This window comes from Rhinopithecus roxellana, chromosome 5, assembly GCF_007565055.1.
Source record: "Rhinopithecus roxellana isolate Shanxi Qingling chromosome 5, ASM756505v1, whole genome shotgun sequence".
Taxonomy (NCBI): Eukaryota; Metazoa; Chordata; class Mammalia; order Primates; family Cercopithecidae; genus Rhinopithecus; species Rhinopithecus roxellana.
The window spans coordinates 131732743-131754560 of NC_044553.1; the positions used below are offsets into that span (position 1 = coordinate 131732743).

At 45.1% G+C, this 21818-nt stretch overlaps 2 protein-coding genes across 4 annotated transcripts in view; both read left to right on the forward strand.

The window, feature by feature from the left end:
- Positions 1–11962: 11962 nt before the first annotated feature.
- Positions 11963–13081, forward strand: LOC115897690 (acyl-coenzyme A thioesterase 2, mitochondrial-like). 2 transcript variants are annotated; one of them, XM_030931478.1, is made up of 2 exons: positions 11963–12535; positions 13033–13081. In XM_030931478.1, exons 1-2 carry the CDS (start codon positions 12124–12126, stop codon positions 13047–13049), a joined length of 429 nt encoding a protein of 142 aa, XP_030787338.1. In that variant the 5' UTR covers positions 11963–12123; the 3' UTR covers positions 13050–13081. The 2 variants fall into 2 exon arrangements, with proteins under 2 accessions (XP_030787338.1, XP_030787339.1); XM_030931479.1 differs by having other exon boundaries at positions 13036–13077.
- DNAL1 (dynein axonemal light chain 1) overlaps positions 13067–21818 on the forward strand; it is a 52082-nt gene continuing 43330 nt past the window's right edge. Inside the window, exons 1-3 of one of the 2 annotated variants that reach the window (XM_030931476.1) lie at positions 13067–13116; positions 15569–15767; positions 16308–16648. The gene's annotated coding sequence lies outside the window, so the exon portion shown is untranslated. The remainder of the gene's footprint in view (positions 13117–15568; positions 15768–16307; positions 16649–21818) is intronic. The other variant, XM_030931477.1, reaches the window with a different exon arrangement.

The window sequence follows — 21818 nt, forward strand, 5'->3', positions numbered from 1 at the left end:
ACAGTAGACGTAAATCCCAGCCGAATCCAGGCTCACACAGTTTAGTAAGGAGTGCAGCCTGGGGTTTCTGTCTATATGCCTCAGCTATGAAATGGGCATAATAATAGTAGCTACTTTATGGGGCTGTTGTGATTAAATTAGACAATGCATGTAAAGTACTTAACATACGTTACTTTTCAAATACAGGTAGACTTTGTTTTATTGGGCTTTGCTTTATTACATTTTCCACAAGTTAAAGGTCTGTGACAACCCTGTGTCAAGAAAGTCTATCAGCACCATTTTCAACAACTTGTGCTCACTTTGTGTCTCTGTGTCACATCTGGTAATTCTCACAATACTTCGGTCTTTTCATTATTATTTATTTATTTATTTGTTTATTTATTTATTTATATTTGAGATGGAGTCTTGCTCTGTTGCCAGGCTGGAGTGCAGTGGTGTGATCTCGGCTCACTGCAACCTCCGTCTCCTGGATGCAAGCGATTCTCCTACCTCAGCATCCCAAGTAGCTGGGACTTACAGGTGCCCGCCACCACACCCAGCTAATTTTTGTATTTTTAGTAGAGATGGGGTTTCAACATGTTGACCAGGATGGTCTCAATCTCTTGACCTTGTGATCTGCCCGCCTTGGCCTCTCAAAGTGCTGGGATTACAGGTGTGAGCCACTGCACCAGGCCTATTTTATTTATTTTATTTTTTTGGATGGACTCTTGTCACTCAGGCAGGAGTGCAGTGGCATGATCTCGGCTCACTGCAACCTCCGTCTCCTGGGTTCGAGGCTGAGGCTGCCTCAGCCTCCCGAGTACCTGGGATTACAGGTTCATGCCACCATGCTCAGCTAATTTTTATATTTTTAGTAGAGACAGGGTTTCACCATGTTGGCCAGTCTGGTCTCAAACTCCTGACCTCAGGTGCTCTGCCAGCCTCGGCCTCCCAAAGTGCTGGGATTACAGGCATGAGCGACCATGTCCAGCCTTTTCCATTATTATTATATCTGTTACGGTGATCTTTGATGTTACTCCTGTAATTGTTTTGGGGCTCCAAAAACTGCACCCACATAAGATGGTGAACTTAATAAATGTTGTGTGTGTTCTGACTGTTCCACCAACTGGCCTTTCCCATCTGTTTCCCTCTCCTCAGGCTTCCCTATTCCCTGAGACAAAACAATATTGGAGTTAGGCCAATTAATAACCCTACAATGGCCTCTAAGTGTTCAACTGAAAGGAAGAGTCTCAGGTCTCTCACTTTAAATCAAAAGCTAGAAATGATGAAGCGTATGGAAAACCAAGATAGGCTGAAAGCCAGGCCTCTTCCCCCAAGCAGTTAGCCAAGTTGTGAGTGCAAAGGAAAAGTTCTTGAAGGCAATTAAAAGTCCTACTTAGGTGAACACAGTAAAACATCCTTATGGCTGATTTGGAGAAAGTTTTAGTGGTCTGGATAGAAGATCAAAGTAGCTACAACATTCCCTTCAGCTAAACAGCAGGGGTGTCCAATCTTTTGGCTTTCCTGGGCCACATTGGAAGAATAAGAATTGTCTCAGGTCACACATAATATACAACAACGCTAATAATAGCTGATGAGCTTTAAAAAACATCGCACAAAAATCTCATAATGTTTTAAGAAAGTTTACAAATTTGTGTTGGGCCACATTCAAAGCCATCCTGGGCTGCATGCAGCCCACAGGCTGTAGGTTGGGCAAGCTTAAGCTAAAGCCCAATCCAGAGCAAGGCCTTAACTCTCTCTTCAATTCTATGAAGGCTGGGAGAAGTTAGGAAGCTGCAGAAGAAAAGTTTGAAGCCAGCATATGTTGGCTTATTAAATTTAAGGAAAGAAGCCATCTCCATAACATTAAAGTGCAAGTTGGCCAGGTGTGATGGTGCATGCCGGCAGTCACAGCGGCTCTGGAGGCTGAGGAAGAAGGATCACTTGAGCCCAGAGGTTCAAAACCAGCCTGGGCAACATAGTAAGACCCTGTCTTTAAAAAAAAGTTCAAGGTGAACCAGCAAACGCTGACGTAGAAGCTGCAGCAAGTTATCCAGAAGATCTAGCTGAGATAACTGATGAAGGTGGCTACACTAAACCACTAAACAACAAACAGCCTATTTTTTTTTTTTTGAGACGGAGTTTTGCTATTGTTGCCCAGGCTGGAGTGCAGTGGTGTGATCTTGGTTCATAGCAACCTCTGCCTCCCAGGTTCAAGTGATTCTCCTGCCTCAGCCTCCCGAGTAGCTGGGATTACAGACATGTGCCACCACACCCCGTTAATTTTTGTATTTTTAGTAGAGACAGGGTTTAGCCATGTTGGTCAGGCTAGTCTCGAACTCCTGATTTCAGGTGATCCACCCCCCTCAGCCTCCCAAAGTGCTGGGATTACAGGTGTGAGCCACCGCGCCTGGCCAAAACAAACTTTCATAGTTAGTTAGAAGTCTATGCCTGGTGCAATTCTCTCACTCGACACAACAATCAACACAGAATACTTCTGTGACCAAATGTGGGAGGTTTCTCCCCACACACCACCAAGCAAACAGTTCTGCAGCAGACACCAGCTGGGTGTCCTCCAATTCAATTCTGACACAGTCTACCTGGAGATAACATCGGATCCCATAGGTTGAGGGGTAGGTCCCACAAGACCAGTCTCTTCCCACCAGTCTTAAGTCTAGGTTTTTGGAACTTCTGACCAACTGGCTTCACACTAGGGTTCCAATGACCCCCTCGTTGGGTTTGATTTGCTGGAGTGACTCACAGAACTTGGGAAACACTTCCACTCACTGGTTTACGATAAAGGATATTGCAAGTGATACCTATAAAGAGATGTGTAGGGAGAAGGGACACAGAGCTTCCATGTCTCCTCCCCGGGCATGTCACTCTCCAGGAACCTCCATGTGTTCAGCTATCCAGAAGATCTCTGAACCCATTTCTGGGTTTTTATGGAAGCCTCATCATCTAGGCACGATTGATTATATCGTTGGCTATTGGTGATCAGCTTAACCGTAACATTTTCCCTCCTCTCCAAGGTTTGGGAGGGTTACAATGGGGCTGAAAGTCCCAACAATTTTTTTTTTTTTTTTTTTTTTTTTTGAGACGGAATCTTACTCTCCATTGCCTAGGCTGGAGGGCAGCGTTGTGATCTCGGCTCATTGCAAACTCCATCTCCTGGGTTCAAGCGATTCTCCTGCCTCAGCCTCCCGAGTAGCTGGGATTACAGGTGGGTGCCACCAAGTCTGGTTAATTTTTATATTTTTAGTAGAGATGGAGTCTCGCTATGTTAGCCAGGCTAGTCTCGAACTCCTGACCTCAAGTGATCTGCCCACCTTGGCCTCCCAAAGTGCTGGGATTATAGGCATGAGCCACCGTATCTGACCTTCAACTCTTCAATCCTGCCTTGGTATTTCTGGTGACCAGCGCCATCCTGAAGCTACCTAGGGGCTGCCAGCCATCAATCAACTCATTAGCACAGTAAAGACAATACGTTGGAGATTCTAAAGCTTTTAGGAGTCGTATGTCACAAAACAAGATTACGACCAAATATATATTTCACAATATCACATAGTCTTTTTTAAAATTTAAACAAAATTGATAGAGAGGGGATCTTGCTAGGTTGGCCAGGTTGGTCTTGAACTCAGCCTCAAGCAATCCTCCTACCTCAGCCTCCCAAAATACTAGGATTACAGGCATGAGCCAGTGTGCCCAACCCATAGTCTTATTTTTAAAAATAGCCACAGCCGCTGGGTGTGGTGGCTCACACCTGTAATCCCAGCACTTTGGGAGGCTGAGGCAGGCGTATCACCTGAAGTCAGGAGTTCGAGACCAGCCTGACCAACATGGAGAAACCCTGTCTCTACTAAAAGTGCAAAATTAGCCAGGCATGGTGGCACATGCCTGTAATCCCACCTACTTGGGAGGCTGGGGCAGGAGAATCACTTGAACCCAGGAGGTGGAGGTTCAGTGAGCTGAGATCAGGCCATGGCATTCCAGTGTGGGCAACAAGAGTGAAACTCTTATCTCAAAAAAAAAAAAAAAAAATTCTACAGTGGTGGCTCATGCCTGTAATCCCAGCACTTTGGGAAGCCGAGGCTGGTGGATCACCTGAGGTCAGGAGTTTGAGACCAGCCTGGCCAACATGGTGAAACCCCCATCTCTACTGAAAATACAAAAATGTTACCCGGGCATGGTGGTGGGCGCCTGTAATCCCAGCTACTTAGGAAGCTGAGGCAGGAGAATTCCTTGTACCCGGGAAGCGGAGGGTGCAGTGAGCCGAGATCACGCCACTACACTCCAGCCTGAGCAACAAGAGCGAGACTGTTTCCAAAAAAAAAAAAAAAGAAAAGAAAAAAAAATTGCCACAGCCACACCAACCTTCTGCAGCCACTATACCACCCTAGTGAGTCTGTGGCCTTCAACATGTAGGCAAAACTATCAGCAAAAAGATTACGACCCACTGAAGTCTCAGAGAATCATCAGCATTATTTAGCAGAGGTGTGTTTTTTCATTCAGGTACATACTTTTTTTAGACGTAACGCTATTGCAACTTAATAGACTACAGTATATTATAAACCTTTATATGCACTAGGAAACCAAAAATTCATGTGACTCACTTTATTGCGATATGTGCTTTATTGTAGTGGTCTGGAAGCAAATCTGCAATATCTCCCAGGTATGCCTGTATTAACAATTATTATTTCAGATGAGGAAATGGAGATCCAAGAGAATTAAGAAACATGCCTGCTTAGTGGGAGAGCTAAGTCAGTCCAAGGCCAAAGCCCATGCCTTCACTGACCATTTGGCTCTAGTGCCTTCCAACCTGAGGAGAGACTGGAAGACTGCAGAGCTGCATGAAGGGGACTACAAGAAAGTTAATGGTATGTCAGGGTCACATGATGGAGTTTCATAACCCAAGGTGGAAAGTTTAGATTTTAAATGATAAGAAATAAGTAATCTGGGGCCGGGCACGGTGGCTCACTCCTGTAATCCCAGCATTTTGGGAGGCTGAGGTGGGGGGATCACAAGGTCAGGAGATCGAGACCAGCCTGGCTAACACAGTGAAACCCCGTCTGTACTAAAAATACAAAAAATTAGCCAGGTGTGGTTGCGGGCACCTGTAGTCCCAGCTACTGGGGAGGCTTAGGCAGGAGAATGGTGTGAACCCAGGAGGCGGAGGTTGCAGCGAGCCGAGATGACGCCACTGCACTCCAGCCTGGGCAATAGAGCGAGATTTGGTCTCAAAAAAAAAAAAAAAAAAAAGGAATAAGTAATCTGGCCGGGCACGGTCGCTCGTGCCTGTAATTCCAGCCCTTTGGGAGGCTAAGGCCAGTGGATCACGTGAGGTCAGGAGTTTGACACCAGGCTGAGCAACATGGTGAAACCCCATCTCTACTAAAAGAATACAAAAAAAAAAAAAAAAAAATTAGCTGCATATGGTGTTGCACGCCTGTAATTCCAGCTACTCAAGGGGCTGAGGCAGGAGAATCGCTTGAACCTGTGATGCAGAGATTGCAGTGAGCCGAGATCATGCCACTGAACTCCAGGCTGGGTGACACAGCAAGACTCCATTTCAAAAAAAGAAATAAATAATCTTTGTTAATATGCAATACTGAATTTTTAAAATTGTACTTTAAGTTCTAGGGTACATGTGCACAATGTGCAGGTTTGTTACATATGTATACATATGCCATGTTGGTGTGCTGCACCCATTAACTCGACATTTATGTTAGGTATATCTCCTAATGCTATCTCTCCCCCCTCCCACCACCCCACAACAGGCCCTGGTGTGTGATGTTCCCCTTCCTGTGTCCAAGTGTTCTCATTGTTCAATTCCCACCTATGAGTGAGAACATGCAGTGTTTGGTTTTCTGTTCTTGCAATAGTTTGCTGAAAATGATGGTTTCCAGCTTCATCCATGTCCCTACAAAGGAAATGAACTTATCCTTTTCTATGGCTGCATAGTATTCCATGGTGAATATGTGCCACATTTTCTTAATCCAATCTATCATTGATGGACATTTGGGTTGGTTCCAAGTCTTTGCTATTGTGAATAGTGCTGCAATAAACATGTGTGCATGTGTCTTTATAGCAGCATGATTTGTAATCCTTTGGGTATATACCCAGTAATGGGATGGCTGGGTCAAATGGTATTTCTAGTTCTAGATCCTTGAGGAATCGCCACACTATTCCACAATGGTTGAACTAGTTTACAGTCCCACCAACAGTGTAAAAGTGTTCATATTTCTCCACATCCTCTCCAGCACCTGTTGTTTCCTGACTTTTTAATGATCGCCATTCTAACGGTTGTGAAATGGTATCTCATTGTGGTTTTGATGTGCAATTTCTCTGATGGCCAGTGATGATGAGCACTTTTTCACGTGTCTGTTGGCTGCATAAATGTCTTCTTTTTAGAAGTGTCTGTTCATACCCTTTGCCCACTTTTTGATGGGGTTGTTTGTTATTTTTCTTGTAAATTTGTTTGAGTTCTTTGTAGATTCTGGATATTAGCCCTTTGTCAGATGAGTAGATTGCAAAAATTTTCTCCCATTCTGTAGGTTGCCTGTTCACTCTGATGGTAGTTTCTTTTGCTGTGCAGAAGCTCTTTAGTTTAATTAGATCCCATTTGTCAATTTTGGCTTTTTTTGCCATTGCTTTTGGTGTTTTAGAAATGAAGTCCTTGCCCATGCCTATGTCCTGAATGGTATTGCCTAGGTTTTCTTCTAGGGTTTTTATGGTTTTAGGTCTAACATTTAAGTCTTTAATCCATCTTGAATTAATTTTTGTATAAGCTGTAAGGAAGGGATCCAGTTTCAGCTTTCTACATGTGGTTAGCCAATTTTCCCAGCACCATTTATTAAATAGGGAATACTTTCCCCATTTCTTATTTTTGTCAGGTTTGTCAAAGATGGTTGTATCTTTGACAGATGGTTGTAGATGTATGGCATTATTTCTGAGGGCTCTGTTCTGTTCCATTGGTCTATGTCTCTGTTTTGGTACCAGTACCAGGCTGTTTTGGTTACTGTAGCCTTGTAGTATAGTTTGAAGTCAGGTAGCATGATGCCTCCAGCTTTGTTCTTTTGGCTTAGGATTGCCTTGGCAATGCGGGCTCTTTTTGGTTCCATATGAACTTTAAAGTAGTTTTTTCCAATTCTGTGAAGAAAGTCATTGGTAGCTTGATGGGGATGGCATTGAATCTATAAATTACCTTGGGTAGTATGGCCATTTTCACGATACTGATTCTTCCTATCCATGGGCATGGAATGTTCTTCCATTCGTTTGTGTCCTCTTTTATTTCATTGAGCAGTGGTTTGTAGTTCTCCTTGAAGAGGTCCTTCACATGCTTCGTAAGTTGGATTCCTAGGTATTTTATTCTCTTTGAAGCCATTGTGAGTGGGAGTCCACTCATGATTTGGCTGTTTGTCTGTTATTTGTGTATAAGAATGCTTGTGATTTTTGCACATTGATTTTGTATCCTGAGACTTTGCTGAAGTTGCTTATCAGCTTAAGGAGATTTTGGGCTGAGACAATGGGGTTTTCTAAATATACAATCATGTCATCTGCAAACAGGGACAATTTGACTTCCTTTTTTCCTAACTGAATACCCTTTATTTCTTTCTCCTGCCTGATTGCCCTGGCCAGAACTTCCAACACCGTGTTGAATAGGAGTGGTGAATAGGCATCCCTGTCTTGTGCCAGTTTTCAAAGGGAATGCTTCCAGTTTTTGCCCTTCAGTATGCTGTTGGCTGTGGGTTTGTCATAAATAGCTCTTATTATTTTGAGATATGTCCCATCAATACCTAATTTATTGAGAGTTTTTAGCGTGAAGGGCTGTTGAATTTTGTCGAAGGCCTTTTCTGCATCTATTGAGATAATCATGTGGTTTTTGTCTTTGGTTCTGTTGATATGCTGGATTACATTTATTGATTTGCCTATGTTGAACCAGCCTTGCATCCCAGGGGTGAAGCCCACTTGGTCATGGTGGATAAGCTTTTTGATGTGCTGCTGGATTCAGTTTGCCAGTATTTTATTGAGGATTTTTGCATCAATGTTCATCAGGGATATTGGTCTAAAATTCTTTTTTTGTTGTGTCTATGCCAGGCTTTGGTATCAGGATGATGCTGGCCTCATAAAATGAGTTAGGGAGGACTCCCTCTTTTTCTACTGATTGTAATAGTTTCAGAAGGAATGGTACCAGCTCCTCCTTATACTTCTGGTAGAATTCGGCTGTGAATCTGTCTGGTCCTGGACTTTTTTTGGTTGGTAGGCTATTAATTGTTGCCTCAATTTCAGAGCCTATTATTGGTCTATTCAGGGATTCAACTTCTTCCTGGTTTAGTCTTGGGAGGGTGTATGTGTCCAGGAATTTATCCATTTCTTCTAGATTTTCTAATTTATTTGCATAGAGGTGTTTATCATATTCTCTGATGGTCGTTTGTATTTCTGTGGGATAGATGGTGATATCCCCTTTATCATTTTTTATTATGCAATATTGAATTGTTTAAAGGGCTATCAATAATGGAGTCTCACTCTCCATTGCCCAGCTGGAGTGCAGTGGCTCGATTTTGGCTCATTGCAACCTCTGCCTCCCAGGTTCAAGTGATTGTCCTGCCTCAGCCTCCTGAGTAGCTGGGATTACAGGCACGTACTACCACGCCTGGGTAATTTTTGTATTTTCAGTACAGACGGGGTTTCACTGTGTTGGCCAGGCTGGTCTTGAACTCCTGACCTCAGGTGATCCGCCTGCCTCGGCCTCCCAAAGTGCTGGGATAGGCATGAGCCACTGTACCCGGCCCATAATTTTTTCTTGAAGCTTAGCGGCTCAAAGTAGTTGAAGCCTAAAAGGAATTCAATTGGAGACAGTTATTAAAATGAGAACAAATAGCAAATTAGAAAATGTTACTAAATTCAACCCATTCTGTTGTTTGTATACCTAATACCCTTGAATGTTCTATCACGATAAAAAAGGCTGACGGACAATTGTGAAAGCAAATGTAAGATTTTTCTAACCACTGATCATTTAAAAAACATTTGTACAAACCTGTTACATATTTCAGGCTATTGAAAACACAAAGACTTTTTAATTATTTCAAATTATCATGAGTATTTTATATTCATTTAAAGCTATTTTATATTCACTTAAAGTGGCCTTGGAACCCTGGGACAATAAAAGCTTGTGGAAGGCAGTGTATTTTTTTCATATTAACATACAGATACACACAAAATCTACCATTTATGGCCAATGTAATGATGGATTTGGAGGCAGACGTCAAAATTACTTGAGTTGTTTTTCTAATGCTGGGAGGTCAGTGATACAGTAGTGCGATCTCAGCTCACTGCAACCTCTGCCTTCCGGATTCGAATGATTCTCCTGCCTCAGCTTTCCAAGTAGCTGGGATTACAGGCGCCCACCACTAATTTTTTTTTTTTTTTTTTTTTTTGAGACGGAGTCTCGCTCTGTCACCCGGGCTGGAGTGCAGTGGCCGGGTCTCAGCTCACTGCAAGCTCCGCCTCCCGGGTTTACGCCATTCTCCTGCCTCAGCCTCCCGAGTAGCTGGGACTACAGGCGCCCGCCACCTCGCCTGGCTAGTTTTTTGTATTTTTTAGTAGAGACGGGGTTTCACAGTGTTAGCCAGGATGGTCTCGATCTCCTGACCTCGTGATCCGCCCGTCTCGGCCTCCCAAAGTGCTGGGATTACAGGCTTGAGCCACCGCGCCCGGCCCTAATTTTTGTACTTTTAGTAGAGAAGGGGTTTCGCCATGTTTGCCAGACTGGTCTCGAACTCCTGACCTCAGGTGATCTGCCTGCCTCATCCTGCCAAAGTGCTGGGATTACAGACGTGAGCAACTGTGCCCAGCCAAGACTTGGCCTTCTGAAGGGTTATTGCAAAAATCAACTTTCAAAAGACAGATTAATTGGAGAAAAGGCATACAATTTATTTATCGTGTATTATGGGAGCCTTCAGAATGAAGATCTATCCAGATGTAGTGGCTCATGCCTGTAATCTCAGCTCTTTGGACTCAGCACTTTGGGAGGCTGAGGCTGGAGCATTGCTTGAGGCCAGGAGCTCAAGATCAGCCTGGGCAACATATTGAGACCCCGTCTCTATAGAAGAAAAAATTAGCCAGGCATGGTGGCACATTTCTGTAGTCCCAGCTATTGGGGGAGTGGGAGAGTGCTGAGGTGGGAAGATAGCTTGAACCTGGGAGATGGAGTCTACAGTGAGCCATGATTGCACCACTGCACTCCAGCCTGGGTAACAGAAGGCCAGACACAGTGGCTCACGCCTGTAATCCCAGCACTTTGGGAGGCCGAGGCTGGCAGATCACCTAAGGTCAGGAGTTCAAGACCAGCTAAGCCAACATGGCTAAACCCTGTCTCTACTAAAAATACAAAAATTAGCTGGGCATGGTGGCACATGCCTGTAATCCCAGCTACTCAGGATACTGAGGCAGGAGAATCACTTGAACCCAGGAGGTGGAGGTTGCAGTGAGCTGAGATTGCACCACTGCACTCCAGCCTGGGTGATAGAATAAAACTCTGTCAAAAAAAAAAAAAAGAAGAAGAAGAAGAAGAAGATGATGCAAAGCGCAAAGACACAGGGGAAATTGTCCATTTTTATGCTTAGGCTCAACAAAGTATGGGCAGCCATGTAGAAATATGATTGGACTGGCCGGGCACGGTGGCTCACGCCTGTAATTCCAGCACTTTGGGAGGCTGAGGCGGGCGGATCACGAGGTCAGGAGATCAAGACCATCCTGGCTAACATGGTGAAACCCCATCTCTACTAAAAAAAAAATATATCTATATCTCTCTCTCTCTATATATATATATACACACACACACACAAAAAAAAAAAAACTAGCCGGGCGAGGTGGCAGGCGCCTGTTGTCCCAGCTACTCGGGAGGCTGAGGCAGGAGAATGGCGTGAACTCGGCAGGCGGAGCTTGCAGTGAGCCGAGATGGCGCTACTGCACTCCAGCCTGGGCGACAGAGCAAGACTCCGTCTCAAAAAAAAAAAAGAAAAAGAAAAAGAAATGTAATATACTTGTTAAGTTTTTTTTCTGCATACAAAAAATATACATTATTAATACTTCTGCCAGGCCACAGGACAATAGAACTTATTTCCTCAGGGTATATATCTGTAGTTCAGCTTTCTCTCTCTCTCTTTTTTTTTTTTTTTTCGAGACGGGGTCTCATTCTGTCCCCCAAACTGGAGTGCAGTGGCACAATCTCGGCTCACTGCAGCCTCCGCCTCCCGGTTTCACGCTAATTCTCTCACCTCAGCTTCTCAAGTAGCTGGGATTACAGGTGCCTGCCACCATGCCTGGCTAATTTTTGTATTTTTAGTAGAGACTGGGTTTACCATGTTGGCCAGGCTGGTCTCGAACTCCTGACCTCACGTGATCCACCCACTTCGGCCTCCCGAAGTGCTGGGATTACAGGCCTGAGCCACTGCGGGGTGCCCTGTAGTTCCGTTTTCTGAATGAAAAAGCAAAATGTATGCTCCCTCCTGCGCTCATCCCCTATGTCCCGCTGGGCTCGTTTTAGGTCTTTGCTGGCATTCAAGTTTGGGAAGTGTCTCTCCACCAGTTTCTATTATCAATCTCTACTATTTTATAGTTCAATTCAGTATCTCATCGGAAACGTTTAAACTTTAACCTTGACAGGCTTTCTTAATCCAGGACAAAGGTTACTTAAAAGGGAGGAAAGGAATTTGTTCGGAGCCTAGCACACTTGGCCTCCTTCAATCAAGTTTAGGGAATAGTGACCCCTGGTGGCCAGTGAGAGAATTCAGAGGAGGCCAGAGGCCGGCACTTCCTGTTAAAAATGCTTTTTATTCGCCACACGTCCAGGGTAAACTCGCGAAGGGATCCTGCCTCTTCCAGACGGTTCCACACGGGACCTCTAGGAGCTTAAAGGACCCTGGGGCCTCCGAAGTCGCCTCTTCTTGCAGCCCGTTGCTAAGTGGCGCCGCAGGTAACAGCCCAGGTCCCATCACGTGGCCTTGCAGGGTTTTGCCCCACGGGGCCACGCCCTGCCAGGCCGGGTCCCACTCCTCCCTCCTCCTCAGCGCGGAACCTCGGCCGCCAGCGCCAGGCCGCCTCGACGTTGGCGGAGGTCAAAGCCGCAACGGTCCCGGCACGATGTGGAGGGCGGCCCGGGCAGCGCTCCGAGTCTCTGGAGTCCCCCTCCAGACCTGGAGGCCGATATTCACATCGTCCTTTTTCTCCCAAAAGGCCGCGACCCTGACAGTCACGCCCAAGACTGGGCTGGCCGACAAGCGCCCGGATATGAAAGCAGAAGGCTTGGGCTCCGGGGAGCGGGTGACCCTGAGAGTGTCGGGCGTCCGCCACCGAGGCTGCCTCTTCCACTCCCTCGTCCACTACGAGGTGGACAGCGGCGAGGGGCTGGCCCTGGCCAGGGACCTGGCTCTGGGCGGCGACTTCACGGGCGTGTGGCCCATGGGGCTCCTGTGGAGCCTCATGCCGGCCGCTTCGAAGGATCCATGCCTCAGTCATGCCGAGGGCCGCCTTGAAAAACCCCCTCAAAGTGGAGGTAACCGTCCACCTAACGCCGCTGCAGTAGGCGGCGCCGCTGGATCCGGCGCTGGCCTCGGCCCAGGTGCAGCGCTGGTTCTCTATCCCCGAGCTGCGCCGCGCGCCTGCTAGCCGGCCGCCTGCGGGGGGTCTTCCTGCTGCCATCAGGTTCGGGGCCCTTTTCCGCAGAGTGCCTGGCAGCACAGTGAGGGAATCGACTGGCTGGTTTAGGAAAGCTGGCTTGCTTTGCTAGCTGGTTTGTCATCTGAAAACAAAGCGAGCTCCTTAATCCCTTATTTTGTCTCCTAGACATCAAGTGGAACATTCATTCCTCTAAATGGTGGCTAGGATCTAAATTTCATCTGCTCATGCACCTTTCTTCTGCCAGCCGCTCACCTGCCAGAGTCCTAGTGCTGCATACGCTATTCCTTAGGAGCATACACCCTGTGTGTTTGCTATATTAAGCATAATATTGTTGCAAAATTTCTAGCATTAAGTGCTTTTGTTTGCTTACAGCAGTCTCAACCTCCTGAGCCCAAGCGTCCTCCCACCTCAGCCTTCAGAGTAGAGTAGCTGGGACAGCAGGCATGTGCCACCCAGGTAATTTATTTATTTATTTATTTATTTTTGAGACGGAGTTTCACTCTGTCGCCCAGGCTGGAGTGCAGTAGTGTGATCTCGGCTCACTGCAAGCTCTGCCTTCCGGCTTCACGCCATTCTCCTGCCTCAGTCTCCCGAGTAGCTGGGACTACAGGCGCCCGCCACCACACCCGGCTAATTTTTTGTATTTTTAGTAGAGACGGGGTTTCCCTACGTTGCCCAGGCTGGTCTTGAACTCGTGGGCTTCAGTGATCCTCCCACCTTAGCCTCCCCAAGTGTTGGGATTACAGGTGTGAGCCACCACACCCAGCCATCTTTCTTTTTTAAATTCTTATTTTTTTAGAGACTAGGTCTTGCTGTGTCACACAGGCTGGAGTGCAGTGGCACCATGGTAGCTTATTACAGCCTCGAACTTCTGGGCTCAAGTGATCCTTCCACCTCATCTTCTCAAAATGCTGGGATTACAGGCGTACATGGCCTCATTTTAACCTTTTTGTTTTTTTAGAGATGGGGTCTTGCTATGCTGCCCAGACTGGTCTTGAATTCCTGGCCTGAAGCAGTCCTCCCACCTCAGCATCTCAAAGTACTGGGATTACAGGCACACACAACTGAGCCTGGCTTTTTAAAAATTATTATTATTATTTGAGACAGGGTCTCAGTCTGTCACCCTGGCTAGATGCAGTGGCGCTGTCATGGCTCACTGCAACCTCCCCTCCGGGGCTGAAGCGATTCTCCCACCTCAGCCTCCCAAGTAGCTGGGACTACAGGATCTCACCACCCAGCCCAGCCACTTTTACTTTAATTGGAATAACAAAGGAATATATCTGAAAAATACCAGGAAACAACTGGCCGATAAATTCTTCTCTTGGAATAGTGAAGGAATAAAACATCCCCAATACGAATGTTGAAAGAGAAATAATAAACCAACGTTGGGAGGATATTTGTTTGACAGTTTAGTATCTCTTCACACATGTAGTTCACTTTATAGTACACCTTCATTAGACCTTTAAAATAGTTTAATCCCTGTTGAATTATGGATTTGGGTGACTCTAACTGTATCTTAAATTTATTGAGAAATCAAAGGGCCCTTTAAATTTGGATGTCTGGGTTTCTTTTTGTTTTTTGATTCTTTGTTTGTTTTTTGAGACGTAGTCTCACTCTGTCGCTAAGGCTAGAGTGCAGCAGCCCGATCTCAGCTCACTGCAACCTCTGCCTTCCAGGTTCAAGTGGTTTTCCCACCTCAGCCTCCTGACTAGCTGGGATCACAGGCATGCACCACCACAACCAGCTAGTTTTTTGCATTTTTAGTAGAGACAGGGTTTTTGGGGTTTCACCACGATGACCAGGCTGGTCTCCAACACCCGACCCAAATGATCGGCTCACCTCGGCCTCCCAAAGTGCTGGGATTACAGGCATGAGCCACTGCACCTGGCTTTAAAAATCTCATTCTAAAAACCAGACATCCAGCCGGGCATGGCGGCTCGCGCCTGTAATCTCAGCACTTTGAGAGGCTGAGGCTGGCAGATCACCTGAGGTCAGGAGTTTGAGACCAGCCTGGCCAACATATAGTGAAACCCCATCTATACTAAAAAATACAAAAATTAGCTGGGCGTGGTGGCACACGCCTGTAGTCTCAGCTGCTTGGGAAGCTGAGGCAGGAGAATTGCTTGAACCTGGCAGGCAGAGGTTGTAGTGAGCTGAGATTATGCCACTGCACCTAAGTCTGGGCAACAGAGCAAGACTCCGCCTCTCAAACAAACAAACGAACAAACAATAGCAGACATCTGGCCAGCACAGTGGCTTACCCCTGTAATCCCAGCACTTTGGGAGGCTGAGGTGGGTGGATGACCTGAGGTCAGGAGTTCGAGACCAGCCTGGCCAACATGGCGGAAACCTTGTCTCTACAAAAATTAGCAGGGTGCGGTAGGGGACAAGAATTGCTTGAGCCCGGGAGGTGTGGAGGTTGCAATGAGTCCAGACCATGCCACTGCACTCCAGCCTGGACTATGGGACTGAAACCTTGTCTCAAAAAAGAAAAAAGAAAAAAAAAGGAGATTTTTATTCTTACATAACTCAAAGCCTGCATAACTATTTGCTTAGACTTATCAGGACTTGTACTTCAAACCAAAACACCTTCCACATATTTGATGCGATTTTTCTTTCTTTCTTTTCTTATTTTCATTTACCATGGTTAACTCACAGGGAAAAAAATAAAAAAAAATTTTTACATTTATAGCTTCAAAATAGCTCAAATAAATATCTATTTCAACCACAATAATAAATCCATTTCCACCAAAACAGATGTTTTCTTTTCAAAGTGAGTAAGTAGTTTTTTTAAAAATAAGATAAATTATATGATCAAATTTTTATTTAGAAAATGTTGGCTAGGTACTATAGTCCATTAAATGTTCTATCATCTAACCCAAGATTCATTCCCTTTCCTGGGTTATAGGTGATGGTCCTTTTCCTGGTCTCATTGATATATTTGGTGATGGAGGATTAAGTGAATCTTGAGCAAGTCTCCTGGCTCGTTGAGGTTTTGCTACTCTGCTTTGCCATTTTTCAGCTATGAAGATCTACCTCCAGTCATGAAAGACTTAAATTTAGATTACTTTGAAGAGGTAGTTAAATTTGTGCAAAGTCACCCAAAGGTGAGTGGTATGAGAGAAATGAATGAATTACTCCAGAAGAGAGTGAATAACGCAAGTGTTACTAATGGGTTGGAAAATATCTGTAACAAATACCTGTTGAATTAATAAATAAATAAATACTAGAGCTGTCTGATAACTTCATGAAAGACTTTCTGGCCAGGCACGGTGGCTCACGCCTGTAATCCCAGCACTTTGGGAGGCCAAGGCAGGTGGATCACCTGAGGTCGGGAGTTCAAGACCAGCCTGACCAACATGGAGAAACCCCATCTCTACTAAAAATACAAAATTAGCCGACTTGGTGGTACATGCCCGTAATCCCAGCTATTTGGGAGACTGAGGCAGGAGAATCGCTTGAACCTGGGAGGCAGAGGTTGCAGTGAGCCCAGATTGCGCCATTGCACTCCAGCCTGGGCAACGAGCGAAACTCCGTCTCAAAAAAAGAAAAAGACTCTCCTTTATTGAGGACTTTGGTGATCCCATTAACAATTATGCTTCATTTTTCCTTTGTCTCTTTCCTGTGTTTGCCTTCTTTTTCTTCAGTCTGCAGGTCAAAGGTCCAAACATTGGAGTGATTGGCTCAGGCAAAGGGGCAGAGTTGGCATTTTCCATGGCTAGCTTTCTCCCAAATATAGCTGTGGTCATGACCATCAATGGCTGCATCTCAAACACAGCTACGCCCTACCTGTGGTAGCTTGATCCTGCCAGGACTGCCTTTTAACCTAGACAGAATCTTTGCCACTGATTCAGGAGTATACGGTTAAAGAAGCACTGGAAGACCCCTTGGACAAACCTACCAAAAAAGCTGTATCCCTCTTGAAAAAGCCAATGCTGGCTGGGCGCAGTGGCTCACATCTGTAATCCCAGTACTTTGGGAGGCCGAGGTGAGTGGATTACCTGAGGTCAGGAGTTCGAGACCAGCCTGGCCAATATGGTGAAACCCTTTCTCTACTAAAAATACAAAAATTAGCCAGGCATGGTGGCACATGCCTATAATCCCAGCTACTCGGGAGGCTGAGGCAGGAGAATTGCTTGAGCCCAGGAGGTGGAGGTTGCAGTAAGCTGAGATCGTGCCACTGCACTCCAGCCTGGCCTACAGTGCGAAACTCTGTCTCAAACAAACAAACAAGAAAGAAGGAAAGAACCAGTGCCCATTTCCTTTTTATTGTTGGAGAGGATGACAGGCGTTGGAAGAGCTCTGTTTATACTGACATAGCTGTGGAGCATCTCAAAGAACATAGGAAGACAAATTTTACTCTTTTAAGCTAGTCCAGTGCTGGCCACAAAATAGATTCCCCCTTATAGTCCTTTTTTCTCTGTAGCTCTGGATCCCGTATTGAGGGTACCTATTTTGGGAGGGGGCAGCTCAAAGCTCATGCTATTGCTCAGATTGAGTCTTGGAAGATCTTGGAGTTTTTGCACTTGCACTTAGGGTAAAAGCTAACTAGACAATTAAATGTATTATTTATTTATTTAGGTGGCAAGGGTCTTGCTCTGTTGCCCAGGCTGGTCTTGAACTCCTGGCCTCAAGCAATCCTCCCTCCTCACCCTTCCAAAGTGCTAGGATTACAGGCATGTGCAGCCTTGCTGGGCTAGACACTTAAATTTAGTTATGCTTCAGAGCAAATCCAGAGACAGACTGAATATTTTTATCAAAAAATGACTGAGATCTGAACTTCTCATGGTCATCTGCAAGCTTTTGAAAGAAATAAAAATGCTAAATTCAAGTTCATCATAGCCTGCAGTTTTGGAACTATCCATATTTCTCCATGTTTGGTTTGTTTGAGCTTTAACTCAAGGTAATTGCTAACTGAAAGCCAGCTTTCAAGCTGCTACTTACCCATCTTTCCCACCTACTCTTCCTGCCACCTTCTGTACTTCCAAAGATCTAAAAAGCCAGTGTATGACTATTAGTTTGCTATATCTGTCCCAGAAGTTTTAGATCTTCCCTCCCTCCCTCCTTCCCTCCCTCCCTCCCTCCCTCCCTTCCTTCCTTCCTTTCTTCCTTGCTTCCTTCCTTGATAGAGTCTCGCTCTGTCACCCAGGCTGGAGTGCAGTGGCTTGATCTTGGCTCACTGAAACCTCCACCTCCCAAGTTACAGTGGTGCCTCCCACCACGCCCGGCTAATTTTTGTGTTTTAGTAGAGATGGGTTTTCACCATGTTGGCCAGGCTGACTCAAATGATCTCAAGTGATCCTGACCTCAAGTGATCCACCCACCTCAGCCTCCCAAAGTGCTGGGATTACAGGTATGAGCCATCACGCCTGGCCGTTTTAGGTATGTTTTGACCAGGGGTGAATACATACACATAGGCCCCTGGTTTTGTGATGAGGAACCATTTGGTTATGATAATTTTCTCATAATAGTCAGAGACTAGAGTGAATTCTACAGGATGACTCAGAGGCTAGTTGGTGGTGGACTGAAGTCACAGAATATTTTCTGCTGTTAATCAGATTTTGATATGTGTCTAGCTGCACCCTGTTCCAGGATCTTTACAGAAAAAGCGCTGGGAACTCTAAGGTATTTATCTTTAGAATGGCAACTAATTACTGAGAAACACTTGCTTTCATTCTCCAAACTATCCCTCTTGGTATAGTTTTAGAAACTTTCCTTCATACTTTTGTTTAAAATTATATTTTAAAACAGGCAGGTTCCAGGTTCTAGTTGCAAACTGATAATTACACATGTAGACAATGTAATTATCTGAGGGAAAGACAGAGTTTATCCCTTGCACCTTCTCCACCAAAAACTTAATTACAGTTTGTGGGTGAGCTTTAACTTGTTAGAATTATCTTAGATGAAGTTCTGAGTTTTTATTCTAAACACTTAAAATGTATAGAATTGAAACATATTAAAAGTTCTGGTCCTCATTCTAATTTAGTTTTAGTTTTGCAGTTGCCATTTGTTTTTACGTATTTGAAGGGAAAGGTACCGATATTAATTATTAGACTTTGATTTTGGTTGATCAGTAATCTTGTGCTTACGACTGGTTTGCGGCTGGGCATGGTGGCTCATGCCTGTAATCCCAGCACTTTGGGAGGTTGAGGCGGGTAGATCACTTGAGCTCAGCAGTTCAAAACCAGCCTGGGGATCATGGCAAACCTTGTCTCTACCAAAAATACAAAAAATTAGCCAGGCGTGGTGGCACACTTCTGTGGTTCCAGCTACTTGAGAGGCTGAGGTGGCAGGATTGTTTGAAACTGGGAGGCCAAGGTTAGAGTGAGCCATGATTGGTCTACTGCATTCCAGCCTGGGTAATAGAGTGAGACTCTTATCTGAAAAAAAAAAAAAAGCGGTTTGCGAGGGGTCTTCTTGGCAGAGGTTGAAGAGTTGTTGCCCTAATTTATAGTATTATTAAATAGTTTCCCCCAAAATTAACATTATTTTAAAAATCGAATACAAGTTTCAATTATTAACATCAAGAAAAAATACAGGCTTTGGTGAGGTGGTTTAGGCCTGTAATCCCAGCACTTTGGGAGGCCAAGGTGGGAGGACTGCTTGAGCTCAGGAGTTCAAGACCAGCCTGGACAACATAGCAAGACCCCTGTCTCTACAAAAAATTTTAAAATTTAGCTGGGGGTGGTAACACATGCCTATAGTCCTAGCTATTTGGGAGGCTGAGGCAGGAGGATCATCTGAGCCTGAGGGATTGAGGCTACAGTGAGCTGTGGTCACAGCACTACACTGCAGCCTATCTACCCTGGGCAACCAAGTGAGACACTGTCTCCAGAAAATGAAAAAAAGGTGTGTGTGTGTGTGTGTGTGTGTGTGTATAAACTCACACACACCACTTCGTGATTTCGGGGGTTTTTGTGTAAGATTTTTTTTTCCTTTTTTTTGAGTCTGAGTCTCGCTTTTGTCACCCAGGCTGGAGTGCAGTGGCGTGATCTCGGCTCACTGCAACCTCCACCTCCCGGGTTCAAGTGATTCTCTTGCCTCAGCCTCCTGAGTAGCTGGAACTACAGGCATACGCTACCATGCCCGACTAATTTTTGTATTTTTAGTAGAGATGGGGTTTCACCATGTTGGCCGGGCTGGTCTCAAATTCCTGACCTCCGGTGATCCACGTGCCTTGGTCTCCCAAAGTGCTGGGATTATAGGCAGGAGCCACCATGCCCGGCCGGGTGTGGTGGCTCAAGCCTGTAATCCCAGCACTTTGGAAGGCCGAGACGGGCGGATCACGAGGTCAGGAGATCGAGACCATCCTGGCTAACCCAGTGAAACCCCGTCTCTACTAAAAATACAAAAAAAAAAACTAGCCAGGCGCGGTGGCGGGCGCCTGTAGTCCCAGCTACTCGGGAGGCTGAGGCAGGAGAATGGCGTGAACCCGGGAGGCAGAGCTTGCAGTGAGCTGAGATCCGGCCACTGCACTCCAGCCTGGGCGATAGAGTGAGACTCTGTCTCAAAAAAAAAAAAAAAAGATTTTAAAAAGAGGTTTATTGTTGCCCAGGCTGCAATGCAGTGCATGAGCCATCATGCCTGGTCAAGGTTTATTTTATTTTATTTTTATTTTGTATTTATTTATTTTTTTGAGACAGAGTCTCGCTCTGTTGCCCAGGCTGGAATGCAGTGACATGATCATAGCTCACTGCAGCCTTGACCTCCCAGGCTCAAGTGATTCTTCCACTTCAGCCTCCTGAGTAGCTGGTACTACAGGCTCACGCCACCATGCCCCGCTAAATTTTCTGTCTTTTTTTTTTTTTTTTTTTTTGGTTAAATATGGGGTCTCGCTATGTTACTCCGCCTGGTCTTGAACTCCCAGCCTCAACCATCCTCCTGCCTTGGCCTCCCAAAGTGCTGGGATTATAGGTATGAGCCACTGCACCCAGTCAGCCAATTCTAATTTGAATTGATAAACCTCTCTATTATATAATCAACCTTAAGAATTAGTGCCTATCCTAGGGTTTAAGTTCTTTTTTTTTAATTTTAAGATATGTAACTTTTAGCTATTTTGCTTAATCTCTAACTCATTTCTTAAATGTGACAATTTTTTCTTCTCTTTTGTTTGGTCCACATTTATGTTTAAAAATTAAGGATTCCTTTGTTTTGTTTTGAGACAGGTTCTCGTTCTGTCGCATGCTAGAGTATGGTGGCACAACCTTGGCTCATGGCAACCTCTGCCTCCCGGGTTCAGGCAATTCTCCTGCCTCAGCCTCTGGAGTAGCTGGGATTACAGGCATGCACCACCACACCTGGCTAATTTTGTATTTTTAGTAGAGACGGGGTTTCTCCATGTTGGTCAGGCTGGTCTGGAACTCCCGGCCTCAGGTGATTTGCCTGCCTCGCCTTCCCAAAGTGCTGGGATTACAGGCATGAGCCACGGCGCCTGGCCTTCAATACTATTTTTAAACTTTCTTTCAACTTCTTTTATCCAGGCCTGAAATAAGAGCAAGCAGACCCACACATTCTCTGGTGAACAGGTTTTGGAATCTATTTTGTCATTTTGGAGGATATGAAAGAACAAAAGAAGAGTCCAAGTTATATAATTCTTTTATTTTCTGTGTGAATGTTTTTAACCTTTGAGAATCTGGAACTCAAAATGTTCTTTATGTGAAGTGTACCAAGATTTTGAAATCTATCCAATCGTCCCATAGACAGTTTTTTTTTTTTTTTAATAAACATAGAAATTGACCCTTGTGGTTTTAAAGCTTAAAATTTAGGTACCCCCCAGACCTCTCAGTAAGTATCAAAGAATGTAAATTCACCAGATCACTACATATGAATTTTGGTATACTACCACTCAGTCCACAGCAAACATTAAACCCTCATAATATCCTTTCAGATATAAGTTTATGTGTGTGTGTACTATGTATAGCTTTTCCAATTTTTTTGTTTGTTTGTTTGTTTGTTTTAGAGACAGGGTCTGACTCTGTAGCCCAGGGTGGAGTGTAATGGCACAATTATAATTCATTTCAGCCTCAAACTCTTCAAATGATCCTCTTGCTTCAGCCTCCCCAGCACGTGAGGCTATGGGTGTGTACCACAACGCCTGGCTAATTTTTATTTTTTATAGAGCCAGGGTCTTGTTATGTTGCCTAGGCTGGTCTCGAACT